The sequence below is a fragment of the Zootoca vivipara genome, chromosome 1, assembly GCF_963506605.1.
Source record: "Zootoca vivipara chromosome 1, rZooViv1.1, whole genome shotgun sequence".
Classification (NCBI taxonomy): Eukaryota; Metazoa; Chordata; class Lepidosauria; order Squamata; family Lacertidae; genus Zootoca; species Zootoca vivipara.
The window spans coordinates 87479176-87495785 of NC_083276.1; the positions used below are offsets into that span (position 1 = coordinate 87479176).

The 16610-nt window shown below is 44.2% G+C and overlaps 1 protein-coding gene across 1 annotated transcript; it reads right to left on the reverse strand.

Moving 5' to 3' along the window:
* Positions 1-2771: 2771 nt before the first annotated feature.
* TMEM169 (transmembrane protein 169) lies at positions 2772-16583 on the reverse strand. Its single transcript, XM_035129356.2, has 3 exons — positions 16124-16583; positions 9918-10355; positions 2772-5685 (listed from the first exon to the last, which is right to left on the reverse strand). Exons 2-3 carry the CDS (start codon positions 10219-10221, stop codon positions 5063-5065), a joined length of 927 nt encoding a protein of 308 aa, XP_034985247.1. The 5' UTR covers positions 10222-10355; positions 16124-16583; the 3' UTR covers positions 2772-5062.
* Between the last annotated feature and the right edge of the window lie 27 nt (positions 16584-16610).

Sequence of the window (16610 nt, forward strand, 5' to 3'; positions counted from 1 at the left end):
TTAGAACACAATAAGATTAAATAAAAACGAAGCAGGCACACTCTCAGAAGCAACTGTTTCTGTTTGCAAAAGACTAAGATCCGTCTGGCTTGTTACAATTTGGATTGTTGCTGCAGTGCAACAGACACCTAGAATACAGCAGATACCAAATAAAGAGTAATACCACAAACATTTGGTAATACCATTACCACAGTGTGCTGTGTGGTAAACTGGCTATTTGTTTTGTAATGTTTTGAGGCGAGGATATATAATTTATTAAATTTATATGCCACCCTTCATCAGAGGATCACAGGACAGTTTATAAAGATAGAAACACAACCAATTCATAGGAAACACTTCCCCATGGTAAGAAATGTTTTGACAGTGAAGCAGACTCTTGGGTGGCGAGTTTTGGACAGGGGCATCTACAGGAATCTTTTGGGAAGGGGAGACACGGTAAAATACTGGAAGTGGGAAGCAGGCTAGTTTCCCACAAAGAAATGAAAGCAGTGCTCATGTGTTTTGCCACATTATCTCAGCTTCTACAAATGCTAGAAACGTAGGGTGGTATTCAATTAACTCATAGGTAGGCAAATTAAGGCCCGGGGGCCAGATCCAGCCCAATTGCCTTCCAAATCCGGCCTGCAGAGAGTCCGGGAATCAACATGTTTTTACATGAGTAGAATGTGTGCTTTTATTTATAATGCATCTCTGGGTTATTTGTGGGGCATACAAATTCATTCATTCCCTCCCCCCCCCCTCCAAAATATAGTCCGGCCCTGCACAAGGTCTGAGGGACAGTGGACCGGCCCCCTGCTGAAAAAGTTTGCTGACCCCTGAATTAACTCCTCACGCATGTGAAATTATGTCCGTTTTCACAATGGATCGCAGATCTGCTTCAATGCGCCAGCCACACTGCACACTGCGGCTCCGTGGCAATCTCCCCCCAACATTAGTGTGTCAACATTAGTGTGGTATTGAGCAAACCTGAATTATGACTTAAGTTTACAGATTACAGAAGTAACTATGGATGCCACAAGATTCTCATTCACACACAGGAATTTGTACGTACCTGGCAGGCAACACTGACACATGCTTCCTGGTCGGGCCCAGTATCTCAGGGTGGCTAATCTAACCTGTGGTCTTCCAGATGTTGTTGGACTCCAACTCCCATCATCCCTAGTCAGCATTTCCAATGGTGAGGGATGTTGAGAGTTGTAGTCAACCACGCCTGGAGGTCCATAAGTGCTTTTCCTTAATTGATATGGTGGTCAGGCCATGAAGAACCAAGAAACTGCTTGGGGATGGAGCTATGCTTGAGCCTTGAGAGACAGAGATCATTTGTTTTCCTGATTTACTGTAAGGCACCAGTACCCAAACCAGAAGGCTCCGAGGTCTCACTTAAATATGAGCAATTAAGAATGAGGGAGGAGAGTTCACAAGGGCAGATATTTGCTTAGCATTTTCCTAACTTTTTTGGGGGGGGGGAGAGAAATCCCATGGATTAACAAAGGCTTTTTATCAGAAACATTGAAAAAGCAATTTATTTTAATCTTATGAAAGACAAATTTGTCTTCCTATACAAATGGGCTGAAATCCTGTTAAAATCATCTGACGAACTGTACTAGGACAGTAACAATGATAAATCTTCCGTCTCTGGTTTCTCGTATTTCCTGATGTTCCAAAACACATGGAAGAAATGCCACCAACTTCAGCAGAACATTAATCTGTAATAACAATAGATTAGGTTTTAAAGAAAGGAGATCAAGAAGGTCCATGTCTCACTGCAGAACGACTTGTGGGAAGGTTGGCGAGAGGGGGAGTGAAAGCATCTCAAGAAAGAAGATAGAAGAAAAAGGTAAAGAAGAAAGGATAACTACAGCGTCACCATCCACAGCACTTTAATATAAGACAAGGAAGGAAAGGGGAAAGGGTACACTTTTGAGGCCAAAGATCAAGGCAGGACAGAAATACATAAATAAATATTAGGGAGGGGGAAGTATTTAAATCTCCCAGTACAAACATGGGAGTAACTAGACACATTCAGCTTGGAAGCCTCTTTGGGGAAGTCCAGAAAAGTTAGCAGTGGGTGCATACAGATGTATTATTAAAGCAGAACTTCCCCTGACTTTATCCACACTTTAAATCAGAGGTGGGCAACCTTTGACCTTGCATGATCTACTTTAGTTTTTACTAGAACCTCAAGATGCACCAACCAGAGCAAAGTCTGAGAGTGAACATACAAGGAGAATTAAGTGTACTTCTCAGCACATACCCAATCAAGACATTGTGATTAATGTAAGAGAACTGAGCTCACAAGCCTTTCACACTAAAATCCAGACCTGGTTTTCCAAAGGTTTTCCTTTCTACAGCCTAATTTACCAGGGTGAGTGGTACAGGGAACTATTGCAACTTATCTAGAGCTCCACCAGTAGATCCCGAGATACATTCTGCACACTTCTAATATAAAATGATGGATGCACATATCAATGACTAAAACACAGATTTAGTCATCAGTCTTGCACCTCCTCCTACTATGTCTTGGGCACGCTGTTGACCTTTTAAAGAATTATTTATTACAACTTCATGCACTTTTGTGATTTTAAGTGTTCCTGGTCACCTTAAAAAAAGTTTTTTTGACGTTGCAAAACTGCTCTGGACAGGGGAGGAATGGATTGGTAATGTCACTGGTAACAGCCAGTCGGTGTTGTGCGCAGACACCTTATGATACAAAATTGTCTTCTCTTCCCCCCCCCCCCCCGAGGTTGACCTGGAAAGAAAAATAAGTTTGTTTGAACAGAATGTGACAAACATACTTTCCAAAAGGCACCACTCCTCAAATAGTGTTATATCTGAGCACACCCAATGGCACACAATCCGCATACATTGTGAGTGGAGGAAGGAAATAACATTGTGCTTTTCAACTACAGCATGGCTTTTAATAAAGTTAGTAAGCTTTACAGACACTTTGCAGCATTAGGCGGCTAAAGCTTGTGATAAGAGAAGAATCTACAGCTCAGAAAGGCGTACCAAAGGCAACTACAAATAGCACCAGCACTTGGGCTCAACCTTGCTTATCCCACAAGGGTCAACAGATCAGGCCTCCCCAACCTGGTGGTCTCCAAATGTTCCGGACTCCAGCAACCATATCGGCTGCGGCTGATGAAAGGGAAGAATCCAACAACATCTGGGTGGCACCTGAGTTGGGGGAAACTGCAGTAGACTAAGGAGCAAGGAAGCCCAATTATGCATAGTAGAAAACAGAACATTTATGTAGGTGCTGTGTAATTACCAGCCCCAAATACCACAGTATTTGCCCTATACAAACAGTTAGAAGGAGAGCACTCTATTGTAACATTTATGATATCAATTCCCTCTCCCTCGTTATATAATCTGTGCAATCAATAAGGCTTGTGCTAATTACTTACACAAACATAACTTGATTTACATGTGCATCTTTTTTTGTACAGATTCCCCACCCTCACCCCACTATATTATATATATTATATTATATTAAGGAAAACTTCTAATTCAGCTTGGCTAAACTAGACACTAGATTTAACACCTTTTAACAAACATTACATAGATTTAAAATTTGTGGTGACTAAATAGGGGGGAAATACAGACCACTGAAAAACTCTTTGGGGATCGGGTAAAATAAGGGAGGGACTGATGGGATTTGGAGGGTTCAGGTTCCTCACTTCTTTCCATGGAGACCGTTCTTGGGACTCTAGTTTTTAAGACAGCATCACAGGCTATGGGTAGTTGTGCCTGGGCCCTGTCTTAATGCAGCATGCTCTGTGCATTTCAGATTGCAGTCATTGCCCATAGCACCTCCTGCTTTTCAACACAAGGAAGGCAGGCATCAAGTGGAAGATTGCACCTGCGTGTTCACACTCAAAGATCCAGTTTGCAAAATAAAAATGTTTGGGGGCAAATTTTATTATTTCCCCACCCCTCCCAACCAAGCCACACCCCCTGCCAAACCACAGACTTTTTGTCACTAAACGGTGTGCTTTAATAAAACCCAACAAAGAGCACTGATCAGATCAGCAGTATTATTAGCCAGTCATGAATGGTCATCTTATAAAGAATGGGAGATTCTTCACCCAGAACATTGGCGCTTCATATTCGCTTGAGAATGTAAATGCCAGTGTATACAATCAGTAGACTTGAGTGGCAAAACTGTACCTGGGCTGAACCATATCAGGTAGTGGATAGGGAGTGAGGGTTGGATGTTATCTCACAAAAATCAAATTCCTACACACGCACAGGAGAGACATGTCAGAAGAGATGGCTTCAGATTACTCTTCTCAATTATGTGCTGCTTTTGAATGTACGGGAAGACATTTAATTTACTCAAACACGCGACCCTTCATCTGTAGCCTGAAATGGTATAAACTGGGACTGGGTAGGTCAGGCAGAGGTAAAGGTAAAGGGACCCCTGACCATTAGGTCCAGTCGTGACCGACTCTGGGGTTGCGGCGCTCATCTCGCATTATTGGTCGAGGGAGCCGGCGTACAGCTTCCAGGTCATGTGGCCAGCATGACAAAGCTGCTTCTGGTGAACCAGAGCAGCACACGGAAACACCGTTTACCTTCCCGCTGTAGCAGTACCTATTTATCTACTTGCACTTTGAGGTGCTTTTGAACTGCTAGGTTGGCAGGAGCTGGGACCGAGCAATGGAAGCTCACCCCACCACAGGGATTCGAACCACCGACCTTCTGATTGGCAAGCCCTAGGCTCTGTAGTTTAACCCACAGCGCCACCTGCGTCCCTTAGGTCAGGCATAATAGGAAATAAAAAACACAACTAGGCTGGAACTTTCCTTGATCACTTTAGCTTTTCACAAGAAGATAAATTTTGATGGGGGCAGGGTGGGGAATGTATTAAAACTTGCATTCACCCCTTGGTTTTGAAGTGGTACCATCTAGGAAGGACTGCCCCCTTTTTCTCCTCATGCCCCACCCCAAATGTCTGAATTGGCTTTATTTCCTAAGACTCGACTGTACGTGCATCCCTCATGAAATACATTTGCAATGCAAGGGAACATGAAAAGTTAGAGACACTTAAAGCAAAGGCTCAGACAGCTGAAATCTCTTCACCTTGGGCTGAGCCTTTGGCTGACAAACTCCCGGAGACATTGTCAGAATCTAGTAGCTCAACAATGCTGTACGGGGAACAGTCTTCCAGGCCCATCTTGCTACACAGCCAGCCACAGAATCCTTTCTCCATATCCCTCACGGCATGCCACCAATCCCCAAAGGCCCACGAGATCTGTGTCACTGCTGTGTAGAGGCCCAAAGAGGAGGACACCACCATGATGATGATGGGGTAGAAGATAATTAGGAAAGGGCAGAAGGTGATCTTGTGCAAGAAGGTCCTCTCTTCGTTGTAGACCAGGAATACATTGTACCAAGCAATGGTGCCATAGTAAAAGGACACCACAAAGGACATGATGAAGATGACGGGGAGACAGGTGAGGCTCCAGAGAAGGACGTGAGGGCCTTTAGAAAGCCCAACCTCACAAGCTTTTTTCCCTTCAGGGATGTCTGTTTGGGGAGGCTCTTTCGACCTGGCCAGTTCCTGCATCTCCTTGTCAGTGAGTGTAACATGAATGTCCACCATCTGGCCTTTCTTCTTTCCTCTCGTGATGGTGCCAGTTAATGTAACGTATCTGCTATCCAATGGCATGGCCCAAGAACCTAGGAATAAAGAGAATCTAAATCAGTTCCAGACAAAATACTAAAGCAGAACTTAATGGCATTTTCTGCAGTGCTGTAAGAGTATTTTGGAAAACTGCAAAGGATAAAAATTGTCTGAGGCGTTTTGGTTTGGTTTTACCAAAGCTTCTGACTTGACAAACACAACCCTAAAAGATGCAGCTTTGTTAGCTCTGCACACAGCATATAAACGGTACATAGGTTAATCATTTAGGGTTGTGCGGGTTCAAGGGATCCTGTCTCGGCACAGGAGAAAACTAGGTAATTTGCTCCAGCTATTTCACACTTATTTGGCAAGATGCTCATTTCAGGAGCTCTCTCAACAACACGTTTCAAGCAACTGAACCATATAGCATGCCTTAAGGCAAAATACAACAATGCAGGGGCAGCTGACAAATTGCTAACCAATTCTTTCTCTGCACCAAATAGTGACACAGTATAAAAAGCTGCCTTCAGCTTCTCAGGAAGGATGGGATAAACAATGAAATAAGACAACAGCTCAGTGATAGGAACACCTGCCTAGCAGGTAGAAGGCCCCGGGATCAATCCCCAGGATCTTCAGGTAGGTCTGGGAGAGACCACCTGACTGAAACTCTGGAGAGCCTCTGCTAGGCAATGTATACAATACTTAGTTAGATATGGACCAATGGTCCAACTCCATATAAGGCAGCTTCCTATGTGCCTGTGCAGAATTCCTAACTGACCTGGGAAAACCAGGTGTGCTCACTGGAAGGACAGATTGTGAAGCTGAGGCTCCAATACTTTAGCCACCTCATGAGAAGAGAAGACTCCCTGGAAAAGACCCTGATGTTGGGAAAGATTGAGGGCACTAGGAGAAGGGGACGACAGAGGACGAGATGGTTGGACAGTGTTCTCGAAGCTACGAACATGAGTTTGACCAAACTGCGGGAGGCAGTGCAAGACAGGAGTGTCTGGCGTGCTATGGTCCATGGGGTCACGAAGAGTCAGACACGACTAAACAACTAAACAACAACAACATCCTAATACTAAGCTGTGGCTCACTCAACTATGGTTTCTTGAAATAGCCCAGCTTCTTAAATTATGATTTTAAGTTGGCTTGTTTCAACAAACCATAGTAGAGATTAACCATGGTTTTGTTAAATTTCGATGACACAGCAAGGTTTCTTGTGGTTACCATATGCTCACATGCTGGTGAAATAGCAGATGGAAAAAACATGCTGGTTAAAGATCAGAAAGCTGAAGTAAGAATAAAATAACAGTTTTCATAATGGAGGGATGTAGACAGTGGGGAAGCAGTACAATTTAGCATTTATAAATTATCAGGTGTGAGGGGAGAACCAAGTTTGTGAATGACACCAACATATTCAGAATGATGAAATTTAAAGCAAATGGGGAAAAGGTCCAAGTTGATCTCTCAAAACCATGTGAATGGGCAAGAAAACAAGATTTTTAAAAGGTTATGCAAACAGAGACCAATAAAATAAAGTTTTAAAACTGTTTATGTCTACCCAGAAAATTAGGATTAGCATTAGGATTAGCATTAGCATTGTTGTGAGCAGTTTGCTGAAAACTGTCAACTCAGTATGCAGTGGCAGTGAAAATGGCAGAATTATTAGGAAAGGGATTTAAAACATGAAGTAGCACTATGTCAGGCATGTCAAACCTGCGGCCCTCCAGATGTTTTGGATTACAACTACCATGATCCCTAGCTAGCAGGACCAGTGGTTGGGGAAGATGGGAATTGTAGTCCAAAACATCTGGAGGGCCGCAGGTTTGACATGCCTGCACTATGTCCTACATCAGGGATGAGGAACCTGTGATCCTCTAGATATTGTTGGACTACAACTCCCATCAGCCCCAGCCAGTATGGGAAATTGTCTGGGACGAACAGAGTTGTAGTCCAACAACAACAACAGAAGAACCACAGCTTCCCCATTCCCGCACTATATACAGTATATGGAATACTTAATACTAGTCTGGTCCCCTAATATCACAGAGGACTTCTGTTAATGGTAAAGATATAGGTAACGGTACAGAAAAGCACCATCACTTGGCAATCATTTGATGTTTGCTAAACTGGATTTCCCCCAAAAAAAATGACCCTAAATTTTTTGAATTTTATTGACATGGATGCTACATTTATGTTGTATTTTAAGCTGTTTTTAAGCTGTTTTAAAAGTCACTTTTAATCAATGTTTATATTTGTTGTTAGCCGCCCTGAGCCCGGTTTTCAAATCGGGAAGGGCGGGGTATAAATAAAAAATTATTTGTTTGTTTGTTTATCATCAAAGCAACTGATAAGAGTTGGGGCTCCTCTATGAGGAGAACCAGTGTTTGAATTTATTTATTTTTAGTTTAGAAAAAAAGATTACTAATGGAAGACATTTAAGGTTTATAAACAGTCCTCGGGGGGTGGGACTGTAAATTCTGAGTCATTTTGCTCCAGGGAGGTCTGTGAATTCTCAGTCACTTTGCTAATTTAGTTATTTGCAATCCAATTAACATACTATGCTCCAGCTATCTGCTCTTTTATGCTTATTTTGTATTTGTTCTCTGAATGTTTATACCTGATGAAGAATATGTAGTTCAAAAGCACACAGCCATGAATTTAAATATATGATATTTACTCACAGGTAAGGCCCCCTATGTTCAATAGGATTATCTCCCATGCTAGTGTGCATAAGGCTGAATGTTAATCCAAAAGTAATTAATAAATCACACCCACCCACAATAATGTGACACTGAATGTGTCAAGAACAAGGGGTTTAGGTGCATGTAACTCTACATATGATCAGGCTGAAAACTTCCTGGTTTTATTTTCCCCATATTTCTCATCACATAATGATACATCTCTACATTGTCACAACTAAGAATTACGTTTTTCCAGACACCAAAAGCAGGAAAAACCTCTGGATTTATTGCACAAATGTTGGAGACACCAAAGGCCAAGAAATTACTCATCATTTGATAATTCCTTCTACAGTATTAGGGCAAGAAAGTTTAGTGAATGTGTGGGATAATGATTGTTTGGTTATTTCACCTATATGGCTGAAGACAAAGACCAGGGACAGAATCTATGGTGGTGAGAATGGTGTGGATGTATCTGCTTAAAAAGATGGGAAGCAGAGTTAATGGACAGCTTGAAAAGCTGGGACTAGACTGTAGAGGAAGTGTAGCAGTTGAGAATGTTGGGCTAAAAGCAGGGAGACCGGGGTTCAAAGCCTCATGCAGCCATGAAGCTCACTGGGCAGTCACTGTCTTTCAGCCTACCCCACAGGGATGTTATGAGGATTAAAAAGGGAAGGGAGGAGCTCCTTGGAGGAAAGGTAAGAAAGAAATGTAATAAATAATTTATTTATTTTTAAAAAGATCAATGGCTATTTTGAATATGCTTGAAAGCCAAGATTCTATTTCTTTTTGAGACTTTGTTTTAATTGCTCCAGGAACCCTGAAAGCTCAACAGACCTGTGAGTGGAAACCTGCTTATCTGAGGATACCATACACTGGGACAAACACAGGAGGGTGAGGTTGGGGGTCTTTGAAATTAACCTGTATATTCCGGCGTATAAGACGACTGGGCGTATAAGACGACCCCCAACTTTTCCAGTTAAAATATAGAGTTTGGAATACAGTATGCTCGCCGTATAAGAAATACGACCCGGCGTATAAGACGACCCCCGACTTTTGAGAAGATTTTCCTGGGTTAAAAAGTAGTCTTTATACGCAGGAATATACAGTAATGACCTTGGATTGAATGTGTTCAGCTCAACAGTTAACATCACCCACTTATAACTTCAAGATGAAAACCCAGCAATATAAAGTGAAGGCTTGCACACCTAGGATTTTCGAGATTAACAAGGCAAGTCCAGAGGTAGCGACTATGCATTGTCAGAGCTCTGCCCGCCACATGACCAACTGCTCTCAAGGTTGGCCACCTGCATCATATGCTTCAGTATGAATGGACAGGGATCATGTTATTGAATAAAGACCTTGTTATTGAATAAAGAACCGCCTGCAAGATATAGCTGTGTTTGGACTTTGACTACCCTCTGCAAGCTATTAAAAGGGTAGCTGATCACCCACTAAAACACAGCAGCTAATGGGTCGAAGGCACAAACTGCATGTAACACTTCCCATTGTGAACGAAGCCACAGAAGCGCCTTTCCTCACACTCTGATAAGGCAGCAAAGCGTGCCTGATGAATCACAGACCACTTGCTCCCGGGAATTTACCATCGGTAGAGTGTCCCAAGAACTTGGAACCTTCCTCTGAGCTTCTCTCGCCCCCATCCTCATCCACCTGTTCTTCATCCACCTTGCTCTCGTTCCCCGATCGGTAGACGATGATCGATTCTGGGCGGGACTCCTTCTTCCTCTTCTTCCGTCTCTCGGTGGTGGCTTCTCCATCGAAGGTCACTGCAGTAGCTACAGCCCTGCGCAAGGAGTTGCAGTGAGGACTCTGTGCCCCACCCTTACCCTCCCTTAAGGCAGGCTCCTCCGCCACCCCACTGCTACTTTGGAGGCTCTCGCTGGGCATCTTGGCGAGGGAAACCAAAGAAATCAGCTTCTTTGGTACTTATGAGCTGTCAACACTGATATGTTGGAGTCGGTGTTCCACCCAACAGCAGCAACCATTTCACGGCACAGAACGAACACATTCCATGCCTAACCCTAAAAATGAGAGAGAAAAGGGAAGTAACAAACAGTGTACTGTACATATAAATCCAATCCATTTATTAAAAGAGGAGTGAGGAGGCTGTGGTCATGCAGATGTTGATGGTTTATAACTCCCACTATCTCAAATGGATGCAGCTGATGGGAGCTGAAGTTCTGGGGTACCACAGATTCCCAATCCCTGCATCAATGTGGAAGCAGCATCTTAACTCTTAGGAGAAATTCCGAAACATTCCTGTTTATTTTATATGCACCCCTTTATGAAGATATGAATCGGTGTCATACAAATGAATGAGAATTAAAGCACAGCAACAAATGGGAAGGAAAGAAGAATGAGAATATTGATAATATTGATAAAGACTGCAGAGCCAGCACTTGGTTAGCAGGGAGTAGCTGACTTGTTACTAAAAGTCTAGAGCAGGCATGTCCAAAGTCCATTTAATCGGGCCCGCAAGTCAACAACTTCATTCCCAAAAAAAGCTCAACAATTTTGGGGTAAACATCAATCCTAAAAAAAGCTCCTAAAAAACTTCAGTCGGCTCTCATACATGTTCACTTCATCAAATCTGGCCCTCTTTGAAAAAAGTTTGGGCACCCCTGGCCTAGAGGGTGTTTGCTGGGAAAACACAGAAAACCATTAGAGGTAGTGAAAATCAACTGTTATTGTGCATAATTTTGCTGCTGTGCCTTCAGAGATTCCTAATGAAGCTGTAGAGCTTTTTGAAGTTTTTGCCATTTGTTAACAGGGCTTTCTGTTGTACAAAGTAAAGGGAGATGTGGATAGCTTTAGTCAACACCGAAGGCTATACAGTATTGCAATGTTCTTAGGCTGTCAGGGCAGAAGCTTATTAGCATTTCCTATTTACAAGAAAGACAAATTATGATCATGTTTGAACAAACACAGTGAACACGTTACAGTGGATACGCTGTTGCTGCCCATAATATCATTAGGGCACTTTTCATTTAGAAAGTAGCAATTAAGTTATTCTGCAGATGAATGATCATGACTTAAACCAAGATCTCAATTTACCACCAATTAAGGTTCAGCAACTGGGGAAATGTCCTCAGAAATAGATACACTGCCCAAAGAGGCATTATAATTATTATTAATTTTCATTTATGAATTTCTTCTCATGAAGCATCACAAAACAATTTCACAAGACAATAAAAACACATATTGCATGCATAAATCACCGAATCGCACAGTTGGGAGGGATCCCAATGGTCATCTAGTCCAACCCCCTGCAATGCAGGAATCTCAGCTAAAGCATCCATGGCAGAGGGCCATCCAATCTCTACTTAAAAACCTCCAAGAAAGCAGATACTATCGCATATTCATAAACACATTTTCAAATCCAATACATGTACCAACTGAGATAAAAATCTTGAAAGCTTGTTGAAAGAGCTCTTTATCAGGCTCTGAAAAAAAAGTTGTCCTGGGAGAGAGTAGTAGGGTAGGAGCCATCACATTAAAGCTCAATTTGTGTGGAATGGACGTCCCTGATAAGTCAGTATCTTCAGGGTACTCTTACTGAGTGCAGTGAATATACAGTATTTAGGTATCCTGGTCTCAAGCAGATTAGGGCTTTCCACACAAGTACCAGCACCTTCATCTTAGTCTTGTGCAGGCATCCCCAAGTTGCGGCCCTCCAGATGTTTTGGCCTACAACTCCCATGATCCCTAGCTAAGAGGACCAATGGTCAGGGGGGATGGGAATTGTAGTCCAAAACATCTGGAGGGCCGAAGTTTGGGGATGCCTGGTCTAGTGGCTAATTGCTTGCCAGTGTAATTCTTTCCACACCAGCATAATATAATGGTGAAATTGTATCCCAGTAATATTAGTCTCATCATATTTATATCTCCCCAAGACTAGCAGGCTACCAATAATGGCTCAAATGCCAAGGAAGGTCTTGAGGACGACTCAAAACTGTGTTGTGGACCAATTTATGGATCACCACAGGAAGGTGTTGGCTAAATCCAGGCAAAGGACTCGAGATGAGTGCTAACTCTCAACTTCCAAATAATAGAGCCAGTTTCTTAAGAGTCAGAACTTGAGCTGGGCCAAATCACTGTGTCTTAAAGTCTCATCTACCTCAGAGGGTTGTTGTGAAGCTGAAACACCACTCGAGAGTTGCGTTGAGTTACAAATTGTCTGTTGCTGGGCGAAATCAAGAGGAATATAAATCAAGAAGAATATATGCCAGTGTGGTGTAATGCTTAGAGTGTTGGACTAGGACCTGGGAGAGCAGGGTTCGAATCTCCCCTCAGCAATGAAGCTCACTGGGTGACCTTGGGCCAGTCACCATCTCTTAGCCTAACCTACCTCACGGGGTTGTTCTGAAGATGAAATGGAGAGGAGAACCATGTACACCACCTTGAGATCCTTAGAAGATAAAGGTGGTATAGAAAGGCAATAAATAAATACAAGTAATAAATCATTGACGGATAACAGTTTGTTGTGTTCATATTCTCTTTTAAGAAGGCCAGAATTTGTAGAAACTTATAAAGTTGCAGACTTATTTGCAGTTCAGGCTTATACAGTTAGGTTGTGGCTCATCCCATTACACAAATTTAGGTACAGTCATACCTCGTGTTCCGTTAGTTTCATGTTGCGTCTTTTCGGCTTGCGAACGCAGCATACCCGGAAGTGTATACTTCCCGGTTCCACTGCACGCACATGTGCAATAGCGCTCTATTGCTCTCCAAGCTTGCGCAGAAGTGCCGCTCTAGTTGCGGACATTTCGGGGTGCTAACGGCACCCCGGAATGGATCGTGTCCGTAACTAGAGGTACCACTTTCTCCGCCAGCAATTATCAGTATTCAGAAAGAACTGAGGAACATTTAGATCAGTGGTTACAAAACTATCCTCCACCTCCAACCACTTGAAAATTGCTGCATTTTTTTTTGAAACCACTGATCTAAATACTGTATTATTCTGAATACTGAAAGAAATAAAGTAAACAAAAACCTCCATAGCATTAAAAATCAGCAGGAGATTTTAAGGCTATGGATGTGTCTGTAAGTGTTGAACAAAGTTCTCTGATTTATCATCTTGAGGATTCATCCTGCTGCTGCTGCCCACGTATCGACTCTCTACTCCAGGCATGTCAAACCTGCGGCCCTCCAGATGTTTTGGACTACAATTCCCATCTTCCCCAACCACTGGTCCTGCTAGCTAGGGATCATGGGAGTTGTAGGCCAAAACATCTGGAGGGCCGCAGGTTTGACATGCCTGCTCTACTCCTTTCAAGTGCCTTGCCAGTCTTGCTTTATTCCTCCAAGGAAGGAAGAATCTCCACACCCTCATCATTTCTGGTCAGTCTCGCCCACCTTCTAGGCAGACAGCCAAGTTCCAAGAATGATGGAGCACCTGGTACACCCACCCTTTCCCCCATGCGCACCCACCTTTCTTCACACACACGTAGCTACGTTGCTCCTCAGGGCTGCCACCGCAAATCACTTAAATGGAGCTCACAGAGCACACTTTGGGGACCCACACCTGACGCAGCAGAGTCCACAAATTGGAGGTGCAGAGAAATCTTTCTGAGGAGCTTACAGTACAAGATGCTTACATGGGTCTGACTCTCAAGGAAGTGTGCAGAGAACTGTAGACTTAGTCAATTAATTATATGAGTTCTAATAACTTTAAATCAATTAAATCTTAATAAGTATGCAGACAAAACACACACACACACCAAAACCTTTTTTTAATAGAATACACATATGGTACTGAGTCTAAGCTTTTTTCTAGGGCTTTTCCAGTGACAAATCTCACTGGGATGGAGTATTGGCACTTGTTTTATTTTGCTACCCAGGGCACCTATTTTGTGCCGGCACCCATGACACTTTTATCAATATACGAGTACTGGCACGTCATTTTATGTTATTTTGTCAAAAGAACACTGCCTATGTCCATTGCTCTACTCTGGATTTACACCTGGAGCAGCACTGGGCTCAAAGTATCAAGGGCTCTTCTTTCAGATCTCCCTTATCTTCCAGCACTGGCTCAAAAACATACCTTGGCAGTGGCGGAGGAAGGGGGTGCAGTAGGGGCGGTTCACCCCAGGTGTCACCACTGGGGGGGGGTGACAAAATGTTGGGCGGCACTCACCGCGGGGCCTGCAGCGCGCCTGAGCCACGCATCTCTCCTGGGACAGATGCGGTGGTTTGGGCACGCACAGGCTCCGCGCTGCCCAAACCTTCTGCCCGCCACCTCCCCTTCAGCTGGGTGGGAGGAGTCAGGCAGACTCCTTGGAGGCCCCACGGAGCATCCTGCTGGCTCTGCCCCAGGCGCCTGATCAGCTTGCTGAGCTGTCAACCCCCGGATTTGAAGATAATGAATCCTATGGAGCTGTCAACTCCCAGATATGAAAGTAAGGGCACTAAATAAGGGAATTTCCCCACATAAAAGGGAAAGTTGACAGCACTGGCCTTGCTCCACCGCTCTACCTTGGTGGAGGAACTGAAGGTTGCTCATGGTTTGACAACAAGAAGAATTCCTAGGGCAGTGGTGTGAATGTCAGCTTCTTCCGACTCTGCAATTCTATGATTCTATGTTTGTATCCAGTAATTGAGAAGGATATTATTGTTGCTCCTTACAGTGGTGCTCTGGCTACTTAAAATACCTCTACATCAAATCTGCCTAAGTGCCACTAGCTAATGCATTAGCTGTACAGTATCTATATTCTCAATAGCTTGCGGTTAACATACTGAACACAACTGCCCAGATTCTATATAGCTTTTAAAGGCGTTTTCCAGAAACACACTGTTTCAGAACAAAGGGTTATTTCAAACCACAAACTTCAGGCTAGTGGGATCTACTTCATTTTCACCAGAAATCTGAGATTCACCAACCAATGTCAGGTGCAAAAGTCATGCACTTAAATCATTATAAGGCCAGGAATTTGGAGTTTTCTCAGCACCAGCCTCGAATGAACTCAGTATCCTACACAAAAATCCACATGGAACAGACTTTTGAAAACCATCATCCAAGTTACAGAAGAGCTGCTGGAAGAAAAACAGATTTGGGCAAGATGTCAGACGCATCACAGTTAAAAGCTTCAAGCCCAGAAGGGCAGCATAATTTGCTGCCAATTTCCTCTTACAAAGTGATCTAACCGAAGTAAATCCCATTTAATTGACACCAATTGGCTTGGGAAAGAACTTCACAGGCCAAGTGCAGGAGGGAGGGCATTCATAGCTCAGATTTCATTAATAATAATAATAACTCAAATGCACAAACTCTTTCTACGTGTATGCCAGATTCTGCCACAAGCAAGCTTGCTTGCAAGGGGTGTGTATGTGTGGCTCGCTGTCCTCTTCTTCATAATGTAACAAATGATTTAGTTGCCCCTTTCCAGTATATATTGAGGAATCCACTCTCAGAGAACTCACTTTCTATATCCCAGGTATGCCCTCAGATGGGATTTCTCCAACAACCCCACATAACCCAAAGAATCCCTCTGCCTTTTTGGAATACAGCAGCGAGCTCTCTCTAAAAATACAGTACGGTAGAACATCGGCCAGGAGCATCGTGGAAAAGGAACGAATTTCACCAGAATGAGATCTGAGGGTCGCTTTCGACAAGCATTCCCTGCAGGGAGCCGGCGCTCCTCGCGTGACAGTGCGCACCACAGTCGCCCCATTTACCGAAGTGCTTGGGAGGGTGGGGGCAGGCGCGACATCTGGCTTGCGCTTTAAGTGGAAAGGGATGAGGATGCACGGTCGCTTAGGGCCGACCGGTCAATCAAACCCTCGCGCTTACCTGCTCCTGCGAGATCAACGAGGCCTGCAAGAGGGGTGGGAAACTGTCTCTGCCCGGCTCCCCACCTTGGGATCACTGCCATGGAGCCTCTGGTCCGCCTCCCCGGGCTCCCCCGCTGCAACTGGGTGGGTGGGGTAGGATGTGTCGCCGCCTCTTCTCCCACCACCCTTTATCCTGGCAAGGTGAACGCAGCCAGGCAAGGAGGAGCTCTCCTCCTCTCTCCTCGCCCCAGTGGCCCGTCTGCCCAGGAGATGAGGAGCGGCGCGGGGGGCGTCAGGCAGGTCCGCTTCAGCGACGAATGGCTGGGTCGCCGTCGGGTTCCCTCCACTTGGAGCTGCTCATCGCCGCAGTCAACGGGTCTCGGCATAGCTCGGTTGCAGCAGGCGCGATGGCTGGGGCGCTGCTGCTGCTGCTCTCTTTTTTCCCGACGGGTGAAGCCATAAACCCTCAGGCTGCGGCGCTGGGTGGGAGAGGCTCAGAATGCCAT

Bases quoted from the DNA above. Each gene is read 5' to 3' on its own strand.
- TMEM169 (XM_035129356.2), bottom strand. From the start codon at position 10,221: ATGCCCAGCGAGAGCCTCCAAAGTAGCAGTGGGGTGGCGGAGGAGCCT. The intron at 5,686-9,917 runs GTAAATTCCCGG...CTTTATTCCTAG, and splicing joins CTTGGGACACTCTACCGATG to GTTCTTGGGCCATGCCATTG.